Source organism: Emydura macquarii, unplaced genomic scaffold, assembly GCF_026122565.2.
Source record: "Emydura macquarii macquarii isolate MOO-44397 ecotype Brisbane River unplaced genomic scaffold, CSIRO-AGI_Emac_v2 contig_925, whole genome shotgun sequence".
NCBI classification, from domain to species: Eukaryota; Metazoa; Chordata; order Testudines; family Chelidae; genus Emydura; species Emydura macquarii.
This window is the reverse complement of record NW_027131062.1, coordinates 1-20,112: the sequence shown is the minus strand read 5'-3', so window position 1 is coordinate 20,112 and position 20,112 is coordinate 1. Positions and strand designations below refer to the sequence as shown.

At 47.2% G+C, this 20,112-nt stretch overlaps 1 protein-coding gene and 1 gene segment (V, D, J or C); one reads left to right on the top strand and one right to left on the bottom strand.

The window, feature by feature from the left end:
- Window positions 1–1,023: 1,023 nt before the first annotated feature.
- Window positions 1,024–1,608, bottom strand: LOC137149958 (T cell receptor beta variable 3-1-like). The segment is given in 2 exon segments: window positions 1,024–1,436; window positions 1,560–1,608. Coding segments are annotated over 2 exon segments (462 nt in total).
- Window positions 1,609–3,016: 1,408 nt separating this feature from the next.
- On the top strand, window positions 3,017–14,836 carry LOC137149959 (trypsin I-P38-like). The gene is made up of 6 exons (XM_067543606.1): window positions 3,017–3,028; window positions 9,913–9,955; window positions 10,390–10,555; window positions 12,290–12,543; window positions 13,321–13,457; window positions 14,591–14,836. Exons 2-6 carry the CDS (start codon window positions 9,916–9,918, stop codon window positions 14,738–14,740), a joined length of 747 nt encoding a protein of 248 aa, XP_067399707.1. The 5' UTR covers window positions 3,017–3,028; window positions 9,913–9,915; the 3' UTR covers window positions 14,741–14,836.
- The last annotated feature ends 5,276 nt before the right edge of the window (window positions 14,837–20,112 follow it).

Below are 20,112 nucleotides of genomic sequence, written 5' to 3'. Positions count from 1 at the left end.
GACAGCAGTTCCCGGGGTTGCATCTGTGACTGGGGCCTTTGCTGAGAGTCTCTCTCATGAGCGGCTGGCCAGAAGCGCTCCTCCACTAGATCGGGGACCGATTACTCACAGGAGGCTGGGCATGGGCTGTCCCAAGAGTGGGTGGTTCACATAGCAAAACAGGGTAAGTCGGGGCCTAGGAGTGAGGAATTCGGGTGACACAGCTACACACCAGTCCAGATTGAAGGGGGGGAACGTCACACCCCTTTGAAACTCAGCCATGCCACCTGCATCTCCAAACCTTGGATCTTCTCTTCCATCAGCTCTATCAGGTGACACTTCACACAAACAAATCTCTTTTTGTGTACCCATTCCAGGATAATGTACCTCCTGCAGCTTCCACATCCTGTCATCTTCACTGTCTTTTCCATGCCTTGGGTTACTATCACTGTTCCCACTGTAGCTATCATAGCCTTCCCTCCTAAGCTCCTGTCAAGAAAAAAATCTCAGACACAAAAACCAAAACCAGAACACCACACCACACCACACCACTCCACACCACACCCCCTCCCTCCCTCCCCTGAACTCCCCTTACAAATCCCCACTCAACTCCCATTTTCAGCTCTGTTGGATGGCTGCTGTGGCATGGGCTGGCTGCTTGGCTGCCTTTATAGACGCCCCTGATCAGGGAAGTCCTGTCTCCAGTCAGGGCTCTGCTGTGATCAGAGGCTCTGCTTCTCTCCCAGCCCCGACCCCCACCAGCTTCTGCAAACTGAAAACAAACCAGACACGAACTCTCAAGAACTCACTCACTCACTCCAAAGAACAGGGGCTTGCCTCCATTCTCCTCCAACAGATCTCTCCACTCAAAACAACCTGCTGCTTTCAGCTCCCTTTGCTGGCTTCAATGCCTCTGCTCCTGTGCGAGTGGCTGGCTGCTTGGCTGCCTTTATAGACCTCCTAATCAGGGAATCCCCAGACCCTAATTTTAATCCCACTCATCCCTATAAAGCTGACACAGGCTATGACTTGTTCCTGCTCTCCTCACTCTTCCTGCACGGGCTGTGGGCAGAGACGCAGGGGGAAGCTCCTCCCTGGGAAGGGAGCTGCGGCAGCAGGGGGAGGAGGTTTTTGCAGCGGGAGGAGGTGACTCTGAAGCTCTGTGTCTAAACTGCTGGCACAGAAATACACAGCCGAGTCCTCTGGCTCCACGGAGGAGATGTTCAAGTGAAGGAACGCAGTCTGTGGCCTTTCAGCTTGGAATCGATCAGCAACCTTGCCTTTCTCTGTTAGCTCTTTATTAATAAAGAGGAAGAGCAGATGCAAGCCCTGTCCCGGCTCCTGCCGGTACCAGTACATAGTGTCATGCCCATACGTTTGTTCACATGTGAGCTGGGCTCCATGTCCCTTCTCCAGAACCAAACTCTGGGTTTGGTTGATCCAAGCACCTGAGCATCCTGTGAGGGAAAGAGAAAAACACACGATACAGAGACAGTGAAACACATGGCTCTGTGAGAAACATTCAGAGCCGTGTCCTGTAAACACGGGGATGGGGATTCACGTCTCAGCCAATGACTTACTTGCTACCATGAGACAGATGGCCGTGTAGCAGACTATCCATGTCCCCATCTCTGCCTCACTGAGCAGGGACGTGCCCTTGCAGTGGGTTTTACACAGCGCTGCTCTGTAAGTCTGGTTCCTCCCCTAACCCTGCAGACAATAGACAAGATCCGTTTGTGGTTTGTCTCCAGGCTCCTACATCCACAGATGCAGTAGCTGTGCTAGAGGGGCCTGAGCACATTCCTTCGTGCCCTCGGAAGTGGTGATCTGGATTCCCAGCTGAGAGACGGACCCTTTGCAAGTCAATGGGTCTATGTGGCATACATACAGGGGTGACTTCACAACGCGAGCCCTAAATGATCGGCGGAGCCGAGAGAACAAGGACTGAAGTGGGTCACCTGCCTCTGGTTTCCCTGCCTCAAGGGCTTCTTAAACAACGGCCACACCCCTAGTGATGAGGTAATTTAATACACTCCCCTCGTGGGGTGCAGTTCATTCACTTCTCTGGGTACACGCTGGCCCTTCAGGCCCAAACCCCTGTTCAGTGTATTTCTTTCTTGGTACCCTCCTTCCCAGAGCTGGGTCCCAAATCAGTCACCACTCCCAGCCTGGCTGGACCTCAGCCTCCTTGCTCTGACTCCCCTGATGTCAGGATTGTCCCTGCAGGAGCCTTTCCTCTGTCTCTGCCGCAGCTTCCTGATCTCCCCCAGTTCCCTGCGGTGTCCTGCTGCTCTTTACAGGGAATCCCCTGATCTCCCCGGTTATGGCTCATTGAGTAGCCAGGGTTGAGTTGGCCAAGGCTCTCCAGCCCTTCAGAGTCAAGCAACCCTGTTGCATTGCTCTTGGCATTATCTAGTGCCTGGAATACATCAAAACTATTCCATGGTGTGTCCATGCGCTAGGGCTTCTTTCCTCCTCCTTCCTTGGCCCCTCTCTCCAACTGAGCTGGAAGCCCCGCCCTTTATGCTTCTCCTACCTGTCCCACCCCTCTGCTTCTGGCCAGGTGGGGCTGGACTTCCAGGTTCCGCCTCCCCAGCAGGGGATTGGCCCTTCCTCACTGTCTGTCTCAGAGGAGGCCACACCTCCCGGCACTGCAAAGACACTTTTGATGGTCTACCTCAGTGCTTTTAAACCTTTCAGGCGGCGTACCCCTTTCCAGGTAATGTAGTTTTCAGTGTACCCCCAACTGAGACAGGGTCTTAATATACCTGTGATTAGACTGTCAAGTCTTACGAAATGAAGGGCATTGTCTGCCGTTACAGGGTTTTTCTTGCGTACCCCCTGATGAGAGCTTGCATACCCTAGGAGTTCATGTACCTTGAAAACCAGTGGTCTAGCTCAGTGGTCCCCGAACTGTGGGGTGTTGGAAAAATATCCAAATGAGATTCGTTAGCCCTGCACCAGATAGAAAAGAGATCCAGGCAGGTAGTTGGGCAGTCTCCAAGTTTTATTTCTGCAGAGGTCGGACACTTCCCAACAAGTGGTCAGTGTGAGACCCCGAAGGCATGCTCTCTTGCATATTTATACAAACACAAACAAAGAAATTATATATGCATAAATTCTTAATGCTTATTGGTACACTCAAATTATTATTGTTATTACTATTAACGTTACACTTTATACTTCTTCTAACTATAAACATATGCATAACATAAAAATAAAGGCAAAAGGTTTCAACTTATCTATCAACATTGTCTAGACTATGTCTCAAGACTGAAAAAAACAAAAACTAAATTATAACTGACTCCTCATTTCTTCTGTTAATCTTTCTCTCTGACCTTGGCAGGGATAAGCACCATAAACATATTGAAAAGGAGCAGGAGGGTGATTTCAACAGAAAGCAAAACACTAAAAACAACAAAATGGAGTAACTGTGGTCAAGCAAACAATTATTTTCTTTCAGGGGCAAGCCCCCCTACGGGGGTGTGGAGGAACATTCGGGGGGGCGGCATGGAGGAAGCACCACTCAGCCCCGATCTACCCCCAGCTGCACTCCGCTCCAGTCCCTCCCCCAGACTCAGCTGCAGCCACAGCTCTGGCCTCAGCCTCCGTCCCCACTCCTGACCCCTACTCCAGCCCCAGCCTCAGATCTGCTCCTGGCTGTGGCCCCAGCCGCAGTCCCAGCGCTGTCCCTGCTCCCAGATGCAGCCCCTTGCCTGAACCACAGCTCTGGCCCTGGCCCTGACCATGGCCTTGCTCCTGTCTGCGGACCCCCAGCTCCCATCCCTGACCCCGTCCTTGGCTCCTGGCCTCAACTGTGGCACCACCCCTGGCCCCGGCTCCAGCCCCCGGCTCCCAGCCCCAGCCACGGTTCTGCTCCCAGCCCCCAACTGCAGCTCCGCTCCTGGCTCCGTCTCCTGGGGGCGCATGGACCGGGTAAGGAGACACGGAAGAAAAAGTTAGGGGACCATTAGTTTAGCTCCTTTCTTCTCCGTTCCTGGGAATCCAAAGCACTGTAAGCACGGGTGAGTTAGCTAAATCTCAGCAGCACAGAGAAGCAAAGGGTTGACTGTCTGTGACATTGGGCAGTTCTTAGAGAAGCTGTAAAGGCCCTCAAAATGACTCTCTTTGCATACTAATATACATGGAGAGGGGGTCTGTGTGTAAGTGTGGAGGGGCATTTATTCATTAATTGCTCAACATTATTTCTATCCCCAGTTCCTCAACAGTTTATGCCCTGAAGGAGGAGATTGGAGGACCTGCTAATTGTTACTCTCAGTCTGTCTGTCTAGCAGCCGTCTCAGTGTCCTTGATGTTGCTATGTAGCTGGATTCCAAGCGAGAGCTCCAGAGACAAAGACGCCTCTCTCTTTTAACAAGTTTCCTCGGCCCCCTGGGGTCAGGTGATTGGCCATGTTTGGAATGGACATGATTTCAGCCACTTCAGCCAAAGTCCTCACCTTCCTCTGCAGCGTGGGGCACAGGTCACTTGCTGGTGGATTCGCTGTCCCTTGAAATCTCTAAATCATGATTTGAGGACTTCAGTAACTCAGTTTTAGGTTAGAGGTCTGTTACAGGAGTGGGTGGGTGAAGTTCTGTGTCCTGCACTGTGCAGGAGGTTAAACTAGATTATCATAATGGTCCCTTCTGACCTTCTAGTCTATGGGTCTATAAAGGTACTCAGGCCAGTCCATTGTTCCTGTATACATGCCTTGGCAAGGCTTGGACCCTCACTTTGCTTGGTATTTCCTACGTACACAAATGGCTCCCTCTTTTCAGTTTCCCCATCATCTTTTCTACTGGAGCAGTTGGCAGCTGCTTGGACAAACACTTTCAATTCTGAGTGGCCAGTGTCCTTGCAGAAATGAGCTCTCACCTGAAGTAGCAATTGTGGGGGTGTTGTTATTATCTATACACCCTACTAAATCCATTTAACCACATGCTGAGACTCAAGTGACACATTGGCCAAGATTTTAAAGAATGGTCACAAAGGTTAGCCTCCTAAATCCTTATGTAGGCACCTAGATTAGTGAGCTGGTTTTCACAAGTGCAGCAGCTCCCATTTATATCAATGAGACTATTCACATAGTCATCGTCAGCGATCCCTCGAGAGTCGAGGATGATCTTTTTCATAGGTTGTATTTTATATGGATCCTTTGGTGACCGAGGAGTCCGATCCTTGAGCTGCAGACTTTTTGGCAGATGTTGCAGGTGGTGTTGGAAGGCAGGGTTGGGCCACAACTGCTGCATGACAATTGTCTGTCCTTTCTTTTCTGGCATTTTTCTGCGGCGAAGGAGACATGATTTTCCTCAAAAGTGGTCGTTCCCTCTTTGCCAGTTAGCCCTATCCTGGACGACTGTTTCCCAGTGTGTGATGTCGATGTCACATCTCTTGATGTTTATCTTGAAGATGTCTTTAAAGAGTTTCTTTTGGCCTCCCTGTTTCCCTTCTATTTTGATGAGTTGGGCGTAAAACAATTGTTTTGGCAGGTGTGCATCAAGCATGCACACACACTGTCCTGCCCACTTCGGCTGATGATGGATAATCAGGGCCTGGACACTGAAGACGTTGGCCTCCATGAGGACACTGACATTAGTGTGGCAATCCTCCCACTTTATGTTGAGGATCTTCTGGAGAAAGTGCTAGTGCTGGTGTTCCAGGTATTTTCTGTAGGTCACCTAGGCCTCACTGCAGTAGAGGAGAGTTGGAATTACCACTAAAAGTCAAGCCTGTGTTCTGATGTTGTGACTGTTGAACACTTGGCGAGACAGTCTGCTGAAGGCAAGGCTGGCACAGCAGATTTTGCACTGAATCTCGACATCTATGTTTATCCTCTGTGAGAGATGGCTGCCAAGGTAGGCAAAGTGTTCTACATGTTCCAGTTCCTCTCTGTCAACGTAGTCCTTCCTTGCTGGGTCTGATGATTGACTGGGAGCAGGCTGGTGGAGAACTTTTGTTTTGCAGATGTTCAGAGTTAGCCCTAGGCTTTTGTAAGCTTCAGAGAAGCAGTTAAGGGCATTGTAGGTCCTCCTTTGAGTGTGTAATTACAGCACAATCATCTGCATATTGGAGTTCAGTTATTGTTGCTGATGTTACTTTAGTTCTGGCACAGAGGCGGGAGAGGTTGAAGAGGTTGCCATCAGTCCGATATTGGATGCCAATGCCCTGGGACAGACTTTCTTGGATTATCATTTTCATAGCTGCTAGGAAAATGGAGAAGAGTGGGTGCCGGTACACAGCCTTGCTTTACACCAGTTCAGATGGCAAAGGGCTCAGAGGTAAAGTCACTGCACAGGATGGAGGCAATCATCTGGTCGTGGAGGAGCCTTACAATGGGAGTAAATTTGCTTGGGCAGTCAAACTTTGACATGATTTCTCACAAAGTCTCATGGCTGACAGAGTCAAAGACTTTGGTTAGATAGATAAAGGCGATATACAGCTCCTAGGGTTGTTCTTGACATCTTTCCTGGATCAGCCTAGCTGCAAAAATCATGTCGATGGTGCCTCATGATGGTCTGCAACCACACTGGAACTCTGGGAGTACTTCCTCTGCAAGAGGGAGCAGATGGTTCAATACGATTCTAACAAGAATCTTCCCAGGGATGTAGAGGACGGCAATGCCTCAATAGTTGCCACTGTCGGCCCTATCTGCCTTTTTGAAAATAGTGACGATGTTAGTGTTGCGTAAATCAGCAGGGATTTCTTCGGGGCACCAGATTTTGAGAAACAGCGAATGGAGCTTATTTGTCAGTATTTCTCCCCCCACTTTCAGTACTTCAGCTGGTGTGCTATCAAGACCTGATGCTTTACTACTCTTCATTTGCCTTAATAGCTTTACAGACCTCCTCAGGTGTTGGTGGGTTGGTGAAAGTTTCCCAGACGGTGTGCTGAAGGATAGAGTTGATGATGTTGTCAGTCATAGTTGATTCTCATTTTAGAAGCTTTTGGTAATGTTCCTTCCTGCGCTCTTGATGGATTCATTGTCTTTAAGAAGGGTAATCCCATCCTCAGATCTCAGCGGTGTGAGGCTACATGAGCTTGGTCTGTACAGGGTCTTTGTCTCACAGAAAAGGTCCGCATATCATGTATGTCAGCAAATTGTCGAATTTCTTTTGCTTTGTCCTTCCACCATTTATTTTTGATTTCTCAGATCTTCCTCTGAACCACAGCTTTGAGCTGATGGAGAAAGCTCTGCTTCCAACTGGATAATGCATGGTTTTGCAAGTTGCAGAAAGCTTTCCTCTTTTGGTCCAAGAGGGCTGTGATCTCAATGTTGTTGTCATCAAACCAGTCCTGATGGTGGCTGATAGATTCCTCACAAGCCTCATTGATAGTCTGTTTTAGGACTTCTCAGTCTTCTTCAACACTTGTGTTTGTGGTTTCCAGGTGTGCGTATGGTTAGTTTTCCACTGAGATGTGCGTGAAAGTTGTCTTGGTGCTCTGAGGATTGAAGTTGCCATCTAAGTGATTTGGATTGCTTCCTATGTTTTGGTGCAATGCTGATGGACACAACTGACCTCACCAGGTGGTGGTCAGTCCAGCAATCATTGGCTTCTCTCATAATATAGGTGATTTGGACATCTCTTAAATCCTATGTTTTTACACTGACATAATCCAGGATGTGCCATTGTTTTGAATGGGGTTGTTGCCAAGTTGTTTTATACTTGTTCCTTTGTCTGAAGATTGTGTTTGTGATCACAAGGATGTGCTCTGCACATTTGCTAAGTAGAAAGATACCGTTGGAATTGGTCTTGCCCACTCCTTCCTTCTCAATGGTGCTGTTTCATACATTGGAGTCTCAGCCAACTCTTGTGTTAAAGTCCCTAAAAGGATTATCTTGTCTGGTTTTGGAATGGATGACAGAATTCTGTCATGGTCATTGTAGAAGGATTCTTTCTATTCTTCTTTAGCATCACGTGTTGGTGCATATGTACGAATGATGGTGACAAATGACTTATTGACCAGTTGGATATGGAGGGGAGCACAGTCAGGTGGCTGATTAGAAAGTTATTGATTGCAAAGCCAACACCATGTATTCACCTGTTGTTTGCTGGTTTCCCTTTCTAGAAGAAAGTATAGGTGCCTTCCTCTTCCTTCAAGTGGCCTTCATCTGCCTGTCTTGTCTCACTGAAAGTGGCGATATCAGTGTCGTACCTCAAGAGTTCTCAGGTTATAATTTCTGATCTGTGTTTGGGTCTTTCAAGTTTTGTATCATCTAGTAGTGTACAGACATTCCAGATTGCAAGTTTTTTGTTTTTGTTTTTCGACTGCATTGGGAGTGATCCCACTGGATGTGGTTATCCAGTCAATTATGGTTGGTAGCCTATGTTTAGGGAACTTTTTCTAGCCCCTTCCCCATATGGGGTGACCAGCGGGTTTCTGAAAAATGCCTGCTCTGTTGTGACCACTGCTGCCAAAAATGCCCCTTCTATCCCAGTCCAGAAGCACATGACTACTGCCTGCATGTGGGTCTGTGACTAGGGACTCCAGGTGATCACTTCACCTCTCCCTGTCACCACTAACCCATCGCTTTAGGACTTTTGTGGATGGGGATGGGGCAATGGTTTTTTCTGCAAAAGAAGTCTGCGCTTGAGTAGTTTAGTGTGGAGGAGTTGTTGTGCACCGGCAGCCACACAAATCTTGGTGGAAGAGGCACCTATGTCCAGTGACAAGGAACTCTAAGACGAAGGAGGTTTCCTTTCCATTGCAGCCTTCATCGGCCTTTGCCGCTGTTGAGAGGTAATCCTGCTTCATCCACCTGCTCTGCCGTTGAGGTCTTTGTGTTGGGTTGGGCTGCCCTTTGTCTGGTACCTCGCCTTTGGCCTTGCCCCCATGGGTGACCTTACCAGGAGTTCTAGGCTCCTGATGGCATTGCTCTTAGGGTCTTTAGCACATGCAAGCTTCTCCACCATATCAAGGTGGCGGCCCAAGAAGAAGACTCACATAGTAAGATATTACTCAAAGAGAATTAAGGTGGCAGCAATGGGGCCTAGGCAATGTGTTTCAAGAATACACTACAACAGGGAGTTTCACAGGTTAATTATTTTTTTAAATGCCTTTTATCAATTCAAAAGACATTGACTTCTGTTTTCCTTCTAGTTGTTGAGTGGGACTGATTGCCCTTCCCTGTCTCATTCAGTAATTTATCACTATCATTATTATATTCTGAGTTCTATATTTTATTGGACTGTTTAATTTCTACAGAACATGTCAAAATTAAAAAAAAAAAAAAAAACATATCCAAACTGAGATGCAGATTTTGTCAGATTGATGAGTCTGGAGAGATTTATTAGAATGGAGAATTGTCTCCCTAGTGAAATTGTGAAAGCCCCATAATTGAGTCATTTACCACTAGAAGTGGGAAAATAACAACAACCGCACAGGACAGTATATTCGAAGACTAAGCCTGTTTTGGCCAGGAGGAGGACATGGACAAGAGACAACCTAATAAAAGGTCATCTCCAACGCTAATTTGTAGGATCTTAAACCCCACATGGAGAACTTTTGACATCTGGAAAGAAAACGTACATGCTAGAAAGACATGATTACTGGCAGATGAATCTCAAAAGGTTTTGAGGTTTGATCTGGGTAAATAGTGCACTAACAAAACCTGAAATAAAATCAAAGAAAAATTGTCCAAAGCTCCCATTTTATTTTTAAACTGGAGGCTGTCTCTTGTAATCATTTTTAAAATAGATGTGCAAACGAGAAAAAGTTTATGATTAACTCTGATAGGTTTTTGTTGGTTTCTTTTATTTTGTTTTGTTTTTGCTCCCTGTGCCTCATAAACACCTATATTTGGATTTTCAAACTTTCCATTGTGTATTTTCCGTCAGTGAAATCCTTGGGCTGGAGATAAGACCAGTCCGGGAGGATAAATACCCAGCAATTCCCTCCTCCAGTCTACAGAGCTGCATTGGAATCCATAGGAAGACCATGAAATACATCCTGGTTTTAGCCTTTCTGGGAGCGGCTGGTAAATTCATTTGTATTGTACTTTACAGTGAAGTTTAGATGTGATGGAAGGTGCCAGGCTGCGTACTGCTGGAGGGTGAAGTCCTGCTTTATCCCCCAAATTGTCAAGACAGCAGCGGTGCAATCTGCCTTCACCTCCAAATGTGCACAGGCTCTGACCCTCACCTCATGGACTAATTGTCACAGTGTTTGATTGTAATATAGAAACACGGGAAATAGAAGCTGGACTGAGTGAGTCCCACAACCTGATTTCATGGAGCAGCCAACAAGGAGCCATCATCTGTGGAGACCTTTTGGCCACCACTGGCTTGACTGTGGAGCAGAGCCAGTGTCCTACATATGAGCGGCTTCATATCCCATTCCCAAACCCCTCATCCAGACTGGCCTCATGGTCCCCATGGTTGATATTGATTTCCATTTTCTTCTTTCACACAGTTGCCTTCCCACTCGATGACGCCGCTGATGACAAGATCGTAGGAGACTGCACCTGCCCAAAGAACTCTGTGCCCTACCAGGCATCCCTGAACATTGGTTACCACTTCTGTGGGGGTGCCCTTATCCACCCCCAATGGGTCATCTCAGCCGCTCACTGCTACCAACGGTGAGTAGAGAATATTTGTGCTGTTAATTAAACTACTGCTTCCCCTCCAGCCCCATTGCCCCTGTTCGCTCTGAGAGTGTCAGATCTGATTAGTTAAGCAAGGGTCAGGCCCAAGCAGGTGAAAGACTGTCATAGAACACTAGAAGATTAGGTTGGAAGGGACCTCAGGAGGTAATGTGGTCCGACCCCCTGCTCCATCAGGACCAACCCCAGCTAAATCACCCCAGCCAGGGCTTTGTCAAGCCGCACATAAGGAATGCCTCAGTCAAGGAATGTCTCAGTCCTTCAGGAAGTGAAGTTGATTTCTCAGGAGAGGCTCTGGTTTACGTATCAACACTGATCACGGTGTTGTAGCCTAGCATTAGAAGAGGGTTCAGTGCTGTATGAGGTGATGATTCAGTACTGGGTGACCTTTTTTCCAAGTTAGTACTAAATCCAATGCCCTAGCTTGAGGAATCTGTCCTGATGACCATCGATGGGGATGTCTACACTTTAAGCTGGAGGCATTATTCCCAGCTCAAGGAGACACATATGCTAATAATAGGAAGGGCTAGCCTCCCCAAGCACTTACCGTTCTGAGACCATAGGCACATATTCAGGGCTGCTCGTCCTACCCATCACTTGCACAGCCATGGCTACACTCTTACTTTTAACATGCTCGCTCGATTACAGCTAGCACAAGTGTGTCTCCCTGCACTTGGAATCACCCCTCCAGCTCAAAGTGTAGGGATGCCCTATAAGGGTCTAGTAGTTTCTGGAAATCTCTTTATTGCCTTCTGGAGGGAACTGGCTTTGGGGGAGTTGGAACATGGAGCAAAGTTGCAGAAAGTGGAATGATGGGCCAACAAAGAATGAATGAATAGCAGAGCAGAGCAGAGCAGAATGGGCATCTCTGCACCACTGTACACATTGTTGGGATGCCAAAGCACTTTGCCTGGGACTGTGTGCCACCATTCTTTTCTAAGAACTCACCTGCAGCCTTGTTAGAGCCTGTTTTCTTGACTGGGAGTGTGTGGCGGGGCAGTGGGAAATGGTGTAATGGGGACACCAGGGTTTTCCCAGGCCATTTCTGTAACTCACCTTGAGATTTTTAACTTGCACCATGCCCGGTTGTCAGACATCCTCACTGCGGGGCAGCTCCTCCAACAGTGCAGTACCCACTGCTTCTTCAGAGCTGCCTTGTAGAGCCATCACTGACTGGCAACCCACCAAAGAGGAGTAGGTTGGAGCTCAGTGTACTGTCTCCTCCTTTGCGCCACGCAGCTCCCTCTTATCCCGGTAAGAATAGCACTTTTCACTTCTACAGCACCTCTGCCCGGGAAGCACAAAACTCCTGGATTAAGCCTCCAAACCCCCTTTTTAGAAACAGGAAAAAATAAAGAATGGAGAGATCTATGCAGAGCTGGCCAAAAATGTTCAAATGTCTCCAGTTCTGTGATGTGTGCAGAGAGGCGTAGCCCAGCTGGACTCTCACCCAGGTCTCCTCTCCCAGCTCCCCATGTCATGCTTCACCCACAGCGGTGCTCCCAGGACTGGCTGGCACTGTTGGGTTGGGAATGAGTCTAAATCCTAGTGAGTGAACTCGAAGCCAGAGAGATACAGTGAACTAGAGCAACTGAGATTTTAGTGCCGGTGCTGATGGCAACTGTAGAGTGATGGTGTAGGTCGTTATGATGATGATGATGAACAATGATGGTGCTGGTGAGTATGCTGTTATTCCTTCCTGCTTTCCAGATCTATCCAGGTGAGGCTTGGGGAATACAACCTGGCAGTCAACGAAGGCACTGAGCAGTACATTAACTCAGCCAAAGTCATCTGTCACCCCAGCTACAATTCCTGGCTTCTGGACAATGACATCATGCTCATCAAGCTGGCCAGTGCAGCCACCCTGAACTCCTACGTCAACACAATCCCTCTGCCGTCCAGCTGTGTGACCCCTGGCACCGAGTGCCTGATCTCTGGCTGGGGCAACACACTCAGCAGCGGCAGTGAGTGCTCTTTTGGAGTGTAGCGTTTCTCTGGGCCCTGGAGACCCTTATTGCCCCAGGACTGGGCACAAGGGAGGAGAGTCTGGGGAAGGGAGAGCACTTGTAGGGGATGTGGGGACTCATGGCTCACAGGGAAAAACCTGTGGGGAACAGGGGCCCTTTATCTGTGTTAAACATATTCAGTTCTAATATCCCTGATTTTCGCTTGTTCTCTATTATTGGCATGGGCAGGCTGAAGTACTGAACACGTGTCTCTGTAATATTCAGGAGGAAGCCCTCCATCACCATTATTTGGGACATTCAATGGGCCAGATCCTGAGAGGTGATGAGCACCCACAGTTCCTCCCCACCCCCCGAGCTCAATGGACTCAGTGGACTCAATGGACACCTCTAAGCTCAATATTTTAATTTATGATAATTATACTATAACTCCTTTTTTATACATTTTATTTTACTGCCCTGGAGGGCAGAAGGGGGGATGGACAGAATGAGCCAGAATGATATCTGGTTACTGATCCATAGCTACACACCACCCATTATTCCAGAGTGGTCCAACTGGTCCTTCCATTCACTGGGTTTCTCTGATCCATAATAATTGGTGCTGCTCTTGTCCTAGTCCAATTGGCTGCTCATTTTCTGGAATCCAGAGAGTTTAAACTAGATGTTGCGGACAAACATGCTGCTTACAGAGAGGAAACTGCTCCTGTTACTGAAAGGATACTTGTAATTTCACAGTGAATTCAAGGCTTTCTTTTATTAATTTGTCTTCTCTTGCAGCTAACTACCCTGACCTCCTGCAGTGCCTAAAAGCTACTGTCCTGTCCTCCAGCGAGTGCAGCAACGCCTATCCAGGGCAAATCACTAACAACGTGATCTGTATAGGATACCCGGAGGGAGGCAAAGATTGTTGCCCGGTAAAACAGCTCCCCCACACCTCCCACCTGTCTCTGCCTTCCAACCCCACTCAGCCTTCTGCAAAATAGGTATCACACATGATTAGTTCTTGCCTGAAGGAATGGCTGATATATTGCCGAATCTTGATCCATTTCCTAGTTGGAGACTTTTCCTGACTCGTAACACACTATTTTTAGTGGTGCTTCTTGGCCCTGTTCTTGGCAGTCTCAGCAGAGGCCTAGGACTGAAGTTTTATTTTGTCAGTTAGACTAAAATTTTCAATATTAGTCTTGGACTTTGAATGCCTCCATTTTTTGGCTGTCAGACTTGAGGCTCTTTGGCCCTGGATTTCAAAGGCAGTGAACACCTGCTCCTCCAACTCAAGCCTTTAAAAGATGCAGGTGCTTAGTATATAGTAAATCAGTATTTTGAGGTGGGTCCCCAAAGTGCAGACATACAGAATCAATGGCTGCTCTTGAAATGTTGACTCTGGGTTGTTCTGAGGGGTTGTTCACAACGTTACATCATCATGTGAACTCAGCCCGACAGACACATGAGTGGATTGATCTTCACAATACATATGTACTGATGGGACATTGAAGCATAGGGTGATTAGAAAGCCCAATTCTCAGCTCAACTTCTCTTGAGGTCAATGGCAGCCTGAAAATCAGTATGTGGATGAGAAGGGAAGTTTCTGGCAGAACTATGAGCACTACTCAGTTCTCCTAGTTCCCAGCCAAGTACTTGAACCTGCAGATTGTCCTTTGTCTCTAACGTATGAAAAACAAACTCCTTTTGGCACTTAGCTATGGTGTCTCCAGGCTGCAGCACATTGACATGAGACTTGGCAGATTTGTGTGAAGCTGCCTGTGCCATAGCTCCTCTCTGAAGAAATGGAACATTCCATCCTTGGGCTTTTCATCTGGCACCTTTCACTTAGAATTTGATATAAAGACTGACATGAAATCAGCGCTATCAAACTGCCCCTCTCATGACCAGACTGTCCATAAACCACCAAAAGGATCTGGCATTTCTGTTACTTAATCAGAAAGGCTGAATAGGTCCCTAGACACTAGGCGGTTTCAAAAGTACATGGTTTATCCCCTCTTGATTGTAATGCCTGCTAAATACCATTTCACAATCTTTGTTGCAGGGGGATTCTGGTAGCCCAGTAGTCTGCAATGGGGAGCTCCAGGGGATTGTCTCCTGGGGAATTGGTTGTGCACAGAAAGACTACCCCAGAGTCTACACTAAAGTCTGTAACTACGTCTCCTGGATCCAAAGTACCATCGCTGCCAACTGAGATGCTCTTGTTCCACATGGCCAGTGTTACCTTCCACACCCCATTTCCTCAGCCATGGATTAAACTTTCCAACTCTACAGAATAAATAGTTTGATGCAACGTTGTGTTTGTGTAAATGTTCTTTGTCTGTTTCTCTGCATGGTAACAGGTAACCTCACTGAGAATAAAAGTCAGCACATATTTTTATATTGCTGTCCAGATGGAAGGTTCTCAAAACACTTTACAATCTGTGTTTCTCAGATTCACTCAGTCAGTATTGAAGTGCAACCACTTCTGGTGTGGAATGCAGAAGCAGTTTAACAACACTCGGGCAGGCTAATGCTGCACAATTGTTTAAGAGAACAGCTGAAGAAGAAAACTTTATCCAAGTGAAAATAAAGTGGGCATCATACAGTGCTAAATGAGCTGGAATATGTCCAGCTTTCCCGGGCTAATCCCCCTCTGGTCACAAAAGGTGCTGTGGGGTTGCTTATGACTCGGAATGCTCAGAGCTTTGGTTTATGTCTTATCTGAACGTAGCAGCCTCTACAGCGCTGGACTCGCTAGTACCATGCTGCAGTACTAGAGCAGTGCTAATTCTGAGGGGAGGGTGCCCCTACTGACTCACCCTTGGCACTCTCTGCCACACAGCATGCCTAGCACCATGCGGGAGCACTTGGGCTAGTGTGGGGTCTGAAGGAAGAATGCCCTCCCTTGAGCGTACAACGCTAACACCACTCACCGCTCAGGGCCATCCAGCAGCGTGACAGATGAAAGGAGAAGCGACAAAGTCAGTCCGTCAGTGATGCTTAGCAACAGCCTGGGCAAAGAGCCTCATGCACAGGCAGCAAACCTTCCCACACTGGCTGCAGGCCCACTTTGTCAGATGGAAGGTGAAGCACACTCTGCTTCCTGGCTCACCTGTGGGCCTCAGCCTGGGCTCTCTGTGGTGGCTGCACCAATCTTAACCCGGCTGCCCCAAACTGAAGGATTTTCCCAGTCGTCAGTAGGAATGCTGAATTTCTTCAGGCCTTCTTCTGTCGCGGGTGATTCTTAAGTTGGCCATAGAGCACAGTCTTCACAGACGATCTTGAGGCATGCGCTCCACGTGTCCCAACCAGCGAAGCCTATGAACATCCAGCGTAGTTTGCATTGACTGCAGACCAGTTCTCTCATGGATCTCGTTACTGGCGAGCCATTGGTCTGAAGTAACTCCAAGAATTTTTCTAAGACAGTGGAGATGGGAACTGTACAATCTCTGCTCCTGCTTGGAGTACGTAACCCGTCCTTCACAACCATAGAGGAGGATAATAAGGACACAAGCCTGATAAACAGACACCTATGTGTTCAGGTTAGCAACATGTCATTTCAAACACTTGAGGTAAGTTTGCCAAAGGTAACAGAAGCTTTGCCAATTCTGGCATCAAGTTCCCTATCAAAGTTAAGTGAGCTGGTGAAAATTGAGCCGAGATAGCAGAAGTGATCCACGTTGTCCAGAACTTCATTACTGACATAGATTTTAAGTGAAATGTTGATACCTTGTGATGTGACAACTGTTTTCTTGATACTGATTACCATGCCGAACTTTGCCTGCAATATCAATGCCCAGCTGATGTAGTTCTCTATCAATTTTGGCTGTTTTCAGAAGTTCATAGTTTTCCAGTTCTAGTCCAGTTAACATAGTGCGAATGTTTCAACAAGTAATGGTTAATTTAGAGCCTGCAAAGAAGTTAGAAGGAAGCTTTTTTAGCTCACCTGATCTAAAGCCTTCCCCAAATTGGGGCAAGCAGGCCATCCCTAAATAGGGCAGCTTGGACATCTGAGCTGTTGCCAAACACCTGGATCCTTCCCCATCAGAACAAGCAACCATTGAGCACAGACCCTCGACACGTACACCTAGGCAAAACAAAGAAGGAAGGGGTTGCCATAGGCCCTCCTCCCTCTCTGTCGGCAGATACTATAGAACTCCAATGGCAAGACGAAGGTCAAGATGATTGGTATCGGCCTGCTGCAGCTGCTAGCCATAGCACCACTCCAAGCTGAAGATTCAGCAGGAGGGGGTGGAGCATGGGCAGGGCCACATCTTCCTTTACATACCCGGCACCCATGGGCCCCAGAAATGCCTCTGTCTCTCCACTCGAGTCAGTACTCTACTCAGCATAGCATTCTTCTTAGAGTGCTTGTGAAAAGTCATTCTCCTGGTTCCCTCTCCTGCCAACAGTAGCTCCTTTAGCTCACTAATGATGTTCACCCCTAGAATCCCTGGGACTCCTCCTCCCACGTGACTTCCTTCTGAGGGTTTGTCTTTCAGAATGAAGATGCATTTTCCTGTCAGTTGTCTGACCCATCATGTACTCTGTGTCTGCTTCAAGGCATCCACCACTGGGATTGCTATTCCATTAGCTGCTGTGAGACATACAAACCATGGGCTGGACATGGGCGGCTTCTTATCCTTCAAATACTTTTGAAAATGTGACTCAGTAATGACTTCTGAGCCAGTCTCGAACAAACAGCTAGTCTTTACACTTGCTATAAGTACTTCAGCAGTTGCTCTCCAAATGCTCACTCACAGAAGTTGCTCACAGATATACTGGCACTGTCCAATTTCCTTTCAGCACTGTATGCAGACTGATTTTCCATCAAGGCCAGGCCTAAGAAACCTTCTCCCACTGCTTGTACCAGTTGATTCTGGACACTGTGTGATCAGTGCGGATACCAGTGAGACATGGTATGCCCGATTTCCAGATCAATAAGGGTTAATGTGCAAGGTTTTCTATAAATATACTAGTTAGATACAAAGCCTAAAATTCACTACAATATCTCATACTCACTATGCCTGGAGAGCTAAGCAGTTACTCAGAAGGCTGTACACAGGAATGGCTTTCTTCAGGGCCCCGCCAGGGAGTCAGTGGATCCTCTAATCCGACTGGGAGAACCTCCCACGGAGTCAGGTGTTGATGGAGCGCCCTCCTTTGTCTAAGTGGTGACTTCTTATAGCTTTCCATAAACTACCTTCACCTAATTATCTCTCTCTCATTATCATATATGCTAATTACCTACATTGGCTTTCCACCCTTAACTACATTTCATTCTCACCATGATAATTGGGGTTGTCAGAATGACATCTGGTGATAGGAAGGGTGGAGTAAAAGTATGCCCCTTGGCAATAAAACAGTGTACCCCAGACGTTGAAGGATAACTTCTTGTTCCCATCACTGTTATCTATGTGCAGCTGCTAGCATACAGTATCTGTATTTTGTCTTGTTATGATCTCCTTCTTGTTACGATCTTGTTATGTTCTTGTTATGATTGATTTAATCTTGTTATGATCTCCTTCTTTGAGAAGATAACAGATTTCTTAGACAAAGGGAATTCAGTGGATCTAATTTACCTAGATTTTAGTAAGGCATTTGATATGGTTCCACATGGGGAATTATAAGTTAAATTGGAAAAGATGGGGATTAATATGAAAATTGAAAGGTGGATAAGGAACTGGTTAAAGGGGAGACTACAACGGGTCATACTGAAAGGTGAACTGTCAGGCTGGAGGGAGGGAAGTGACTAGTGGATTTCCGCAGGGTTCGGTCTTGGGACCAATCTCATTTAATCTTTTTGTTACTGACCTTGGCACAAAAAGTGGGAGTGTGCTAATAAAGTTTGCTGATGACACAAAGTTGGGAGATATTGCTAATACAGAGAAGGATCAGGATATCATACAGGAAGATCTGGATGACCTTGTAAACTGGAGTAATAGAAATAGGATGAAATTTAATAGTGGAAAATGCATTAAGGGACTAATAAAAAATTTTTTTGCTATAAAATGGGAACACAACAGTTGGAAGTGACAGAGGAGGAGAAGGACCTGGGAGTATTGGTTGATCACAGGATGACTATGAGCCGCCAATATGATGTGGCTGTGAAAAAAGCTAATGCGGTCCTAGGAAGCAGCAGGCAGGGTATCTCCAGTATAGACAGGGAGGTGTTAGTACCATTATACAAGGTGCTGGTGAGACCTCATCTGGAATACTGTGTGCAGTTCTGGTCTCCCATGTTTAAGAAAGATGAATTCAAACTGGAACAGGTGCGGAGAAGGGCTACTAGGATGATCCGTGGAATGGAAAACCTGTTTTATGAGAGGAGATTCAAAGAGCTTGGCTTGTTTAGCATAACCACAAGAAGGCTGAGGGGAGATATGATTGCTCTCTATAAATAAAGCACAGGGATAAATACCAGGGAGGGAGAGGAATTATTTAAGTTCAGCACCAATGTGGACACAGAAAGAAATGGCTATAAACTAGCCAGAAGGAAGTTTAGGCTTGAAATTAGATGCAGGTTTCTAACCATCGGAGGAGTGAAGTTCTGGAACAGCCTTTCAAGGGGAGCAGTGGGGGGAAAAACCTAACTGGCTTCAAGACTGAGCTTGATAAGTTTAAGGAGGGGATGGTCTGATGGGACAGCCTAGTCTGGCAATTAACTGATCTTTGATTACTAGTGGTAGATATGCCCAATAACCTGTGATGGGATGTTAGATGGGGCGGGTTCTGAGTTACTACAGGGATTCGTTTCTGGGTGTCTGGCTGGTGAGTCTTGCCCACATGCTCAGCGTTTAGCTGATCACCATATTTGCTTTCTTCTGCAGCATGGGGCACGTGTCACATGCTGGTGGATTCTCTGGTGGATTCTCTGTACCATGAAGTCTTTAAACCATGATTTGAGGACTTCACTAACTCAGCCAGAGGTAATGGGTCTATTACAGGAGTGGGTGGGTGGGTGAGGTTCTGTGGCCTGCATTGCGGAGGATATCAGACTAGATTATCAAAACGGTCCCTTCTGACATTAAAGTCTGAGTCTATGAGTATGTGAGGACAGGAAGCCTGCACTGCTCAGCCTCTGGCTAACTAAAGGGTTTGGCTTCCAGGGCTCATGGTCAGGCAGCCTTCATTGTTGTTAAGAGTCTAAGTGACATCTCTGTCCCCGTGACACCATTTCTCTGTGTGGCTGGGCCTGAGGTGTGTGTGTTGTGAGGGGCATGGGCTGAGCAGCACTGCTGGGTTTTTGCACAGCTGTGAGGCACGAAGTTCTCACTGTGCTTTGCTAGCTGCACAGAAATACACTGCAGTGTCTTCAGCTGTCAACGGACTGATGATCAGGGAGGTGTTCAGGATTGCTGGCCGTGACACTTTGTATCTGGTTTTGAACTGTTCTTCTACTTCTGATGAATTCGTGTCTACAGAGAAGGCTATTAACTGCAGCTGCCTCTCTGCACCCTTCTTCTGCTGATACCACAGGACAGTATAGTAGGTGCTGTCATCATGTTCACATGGGATACTGCCATTGCTCCCGATACGGATGGCTATAAACTTCTCCTTTTGCGTCACTGTCACCCCACTGCA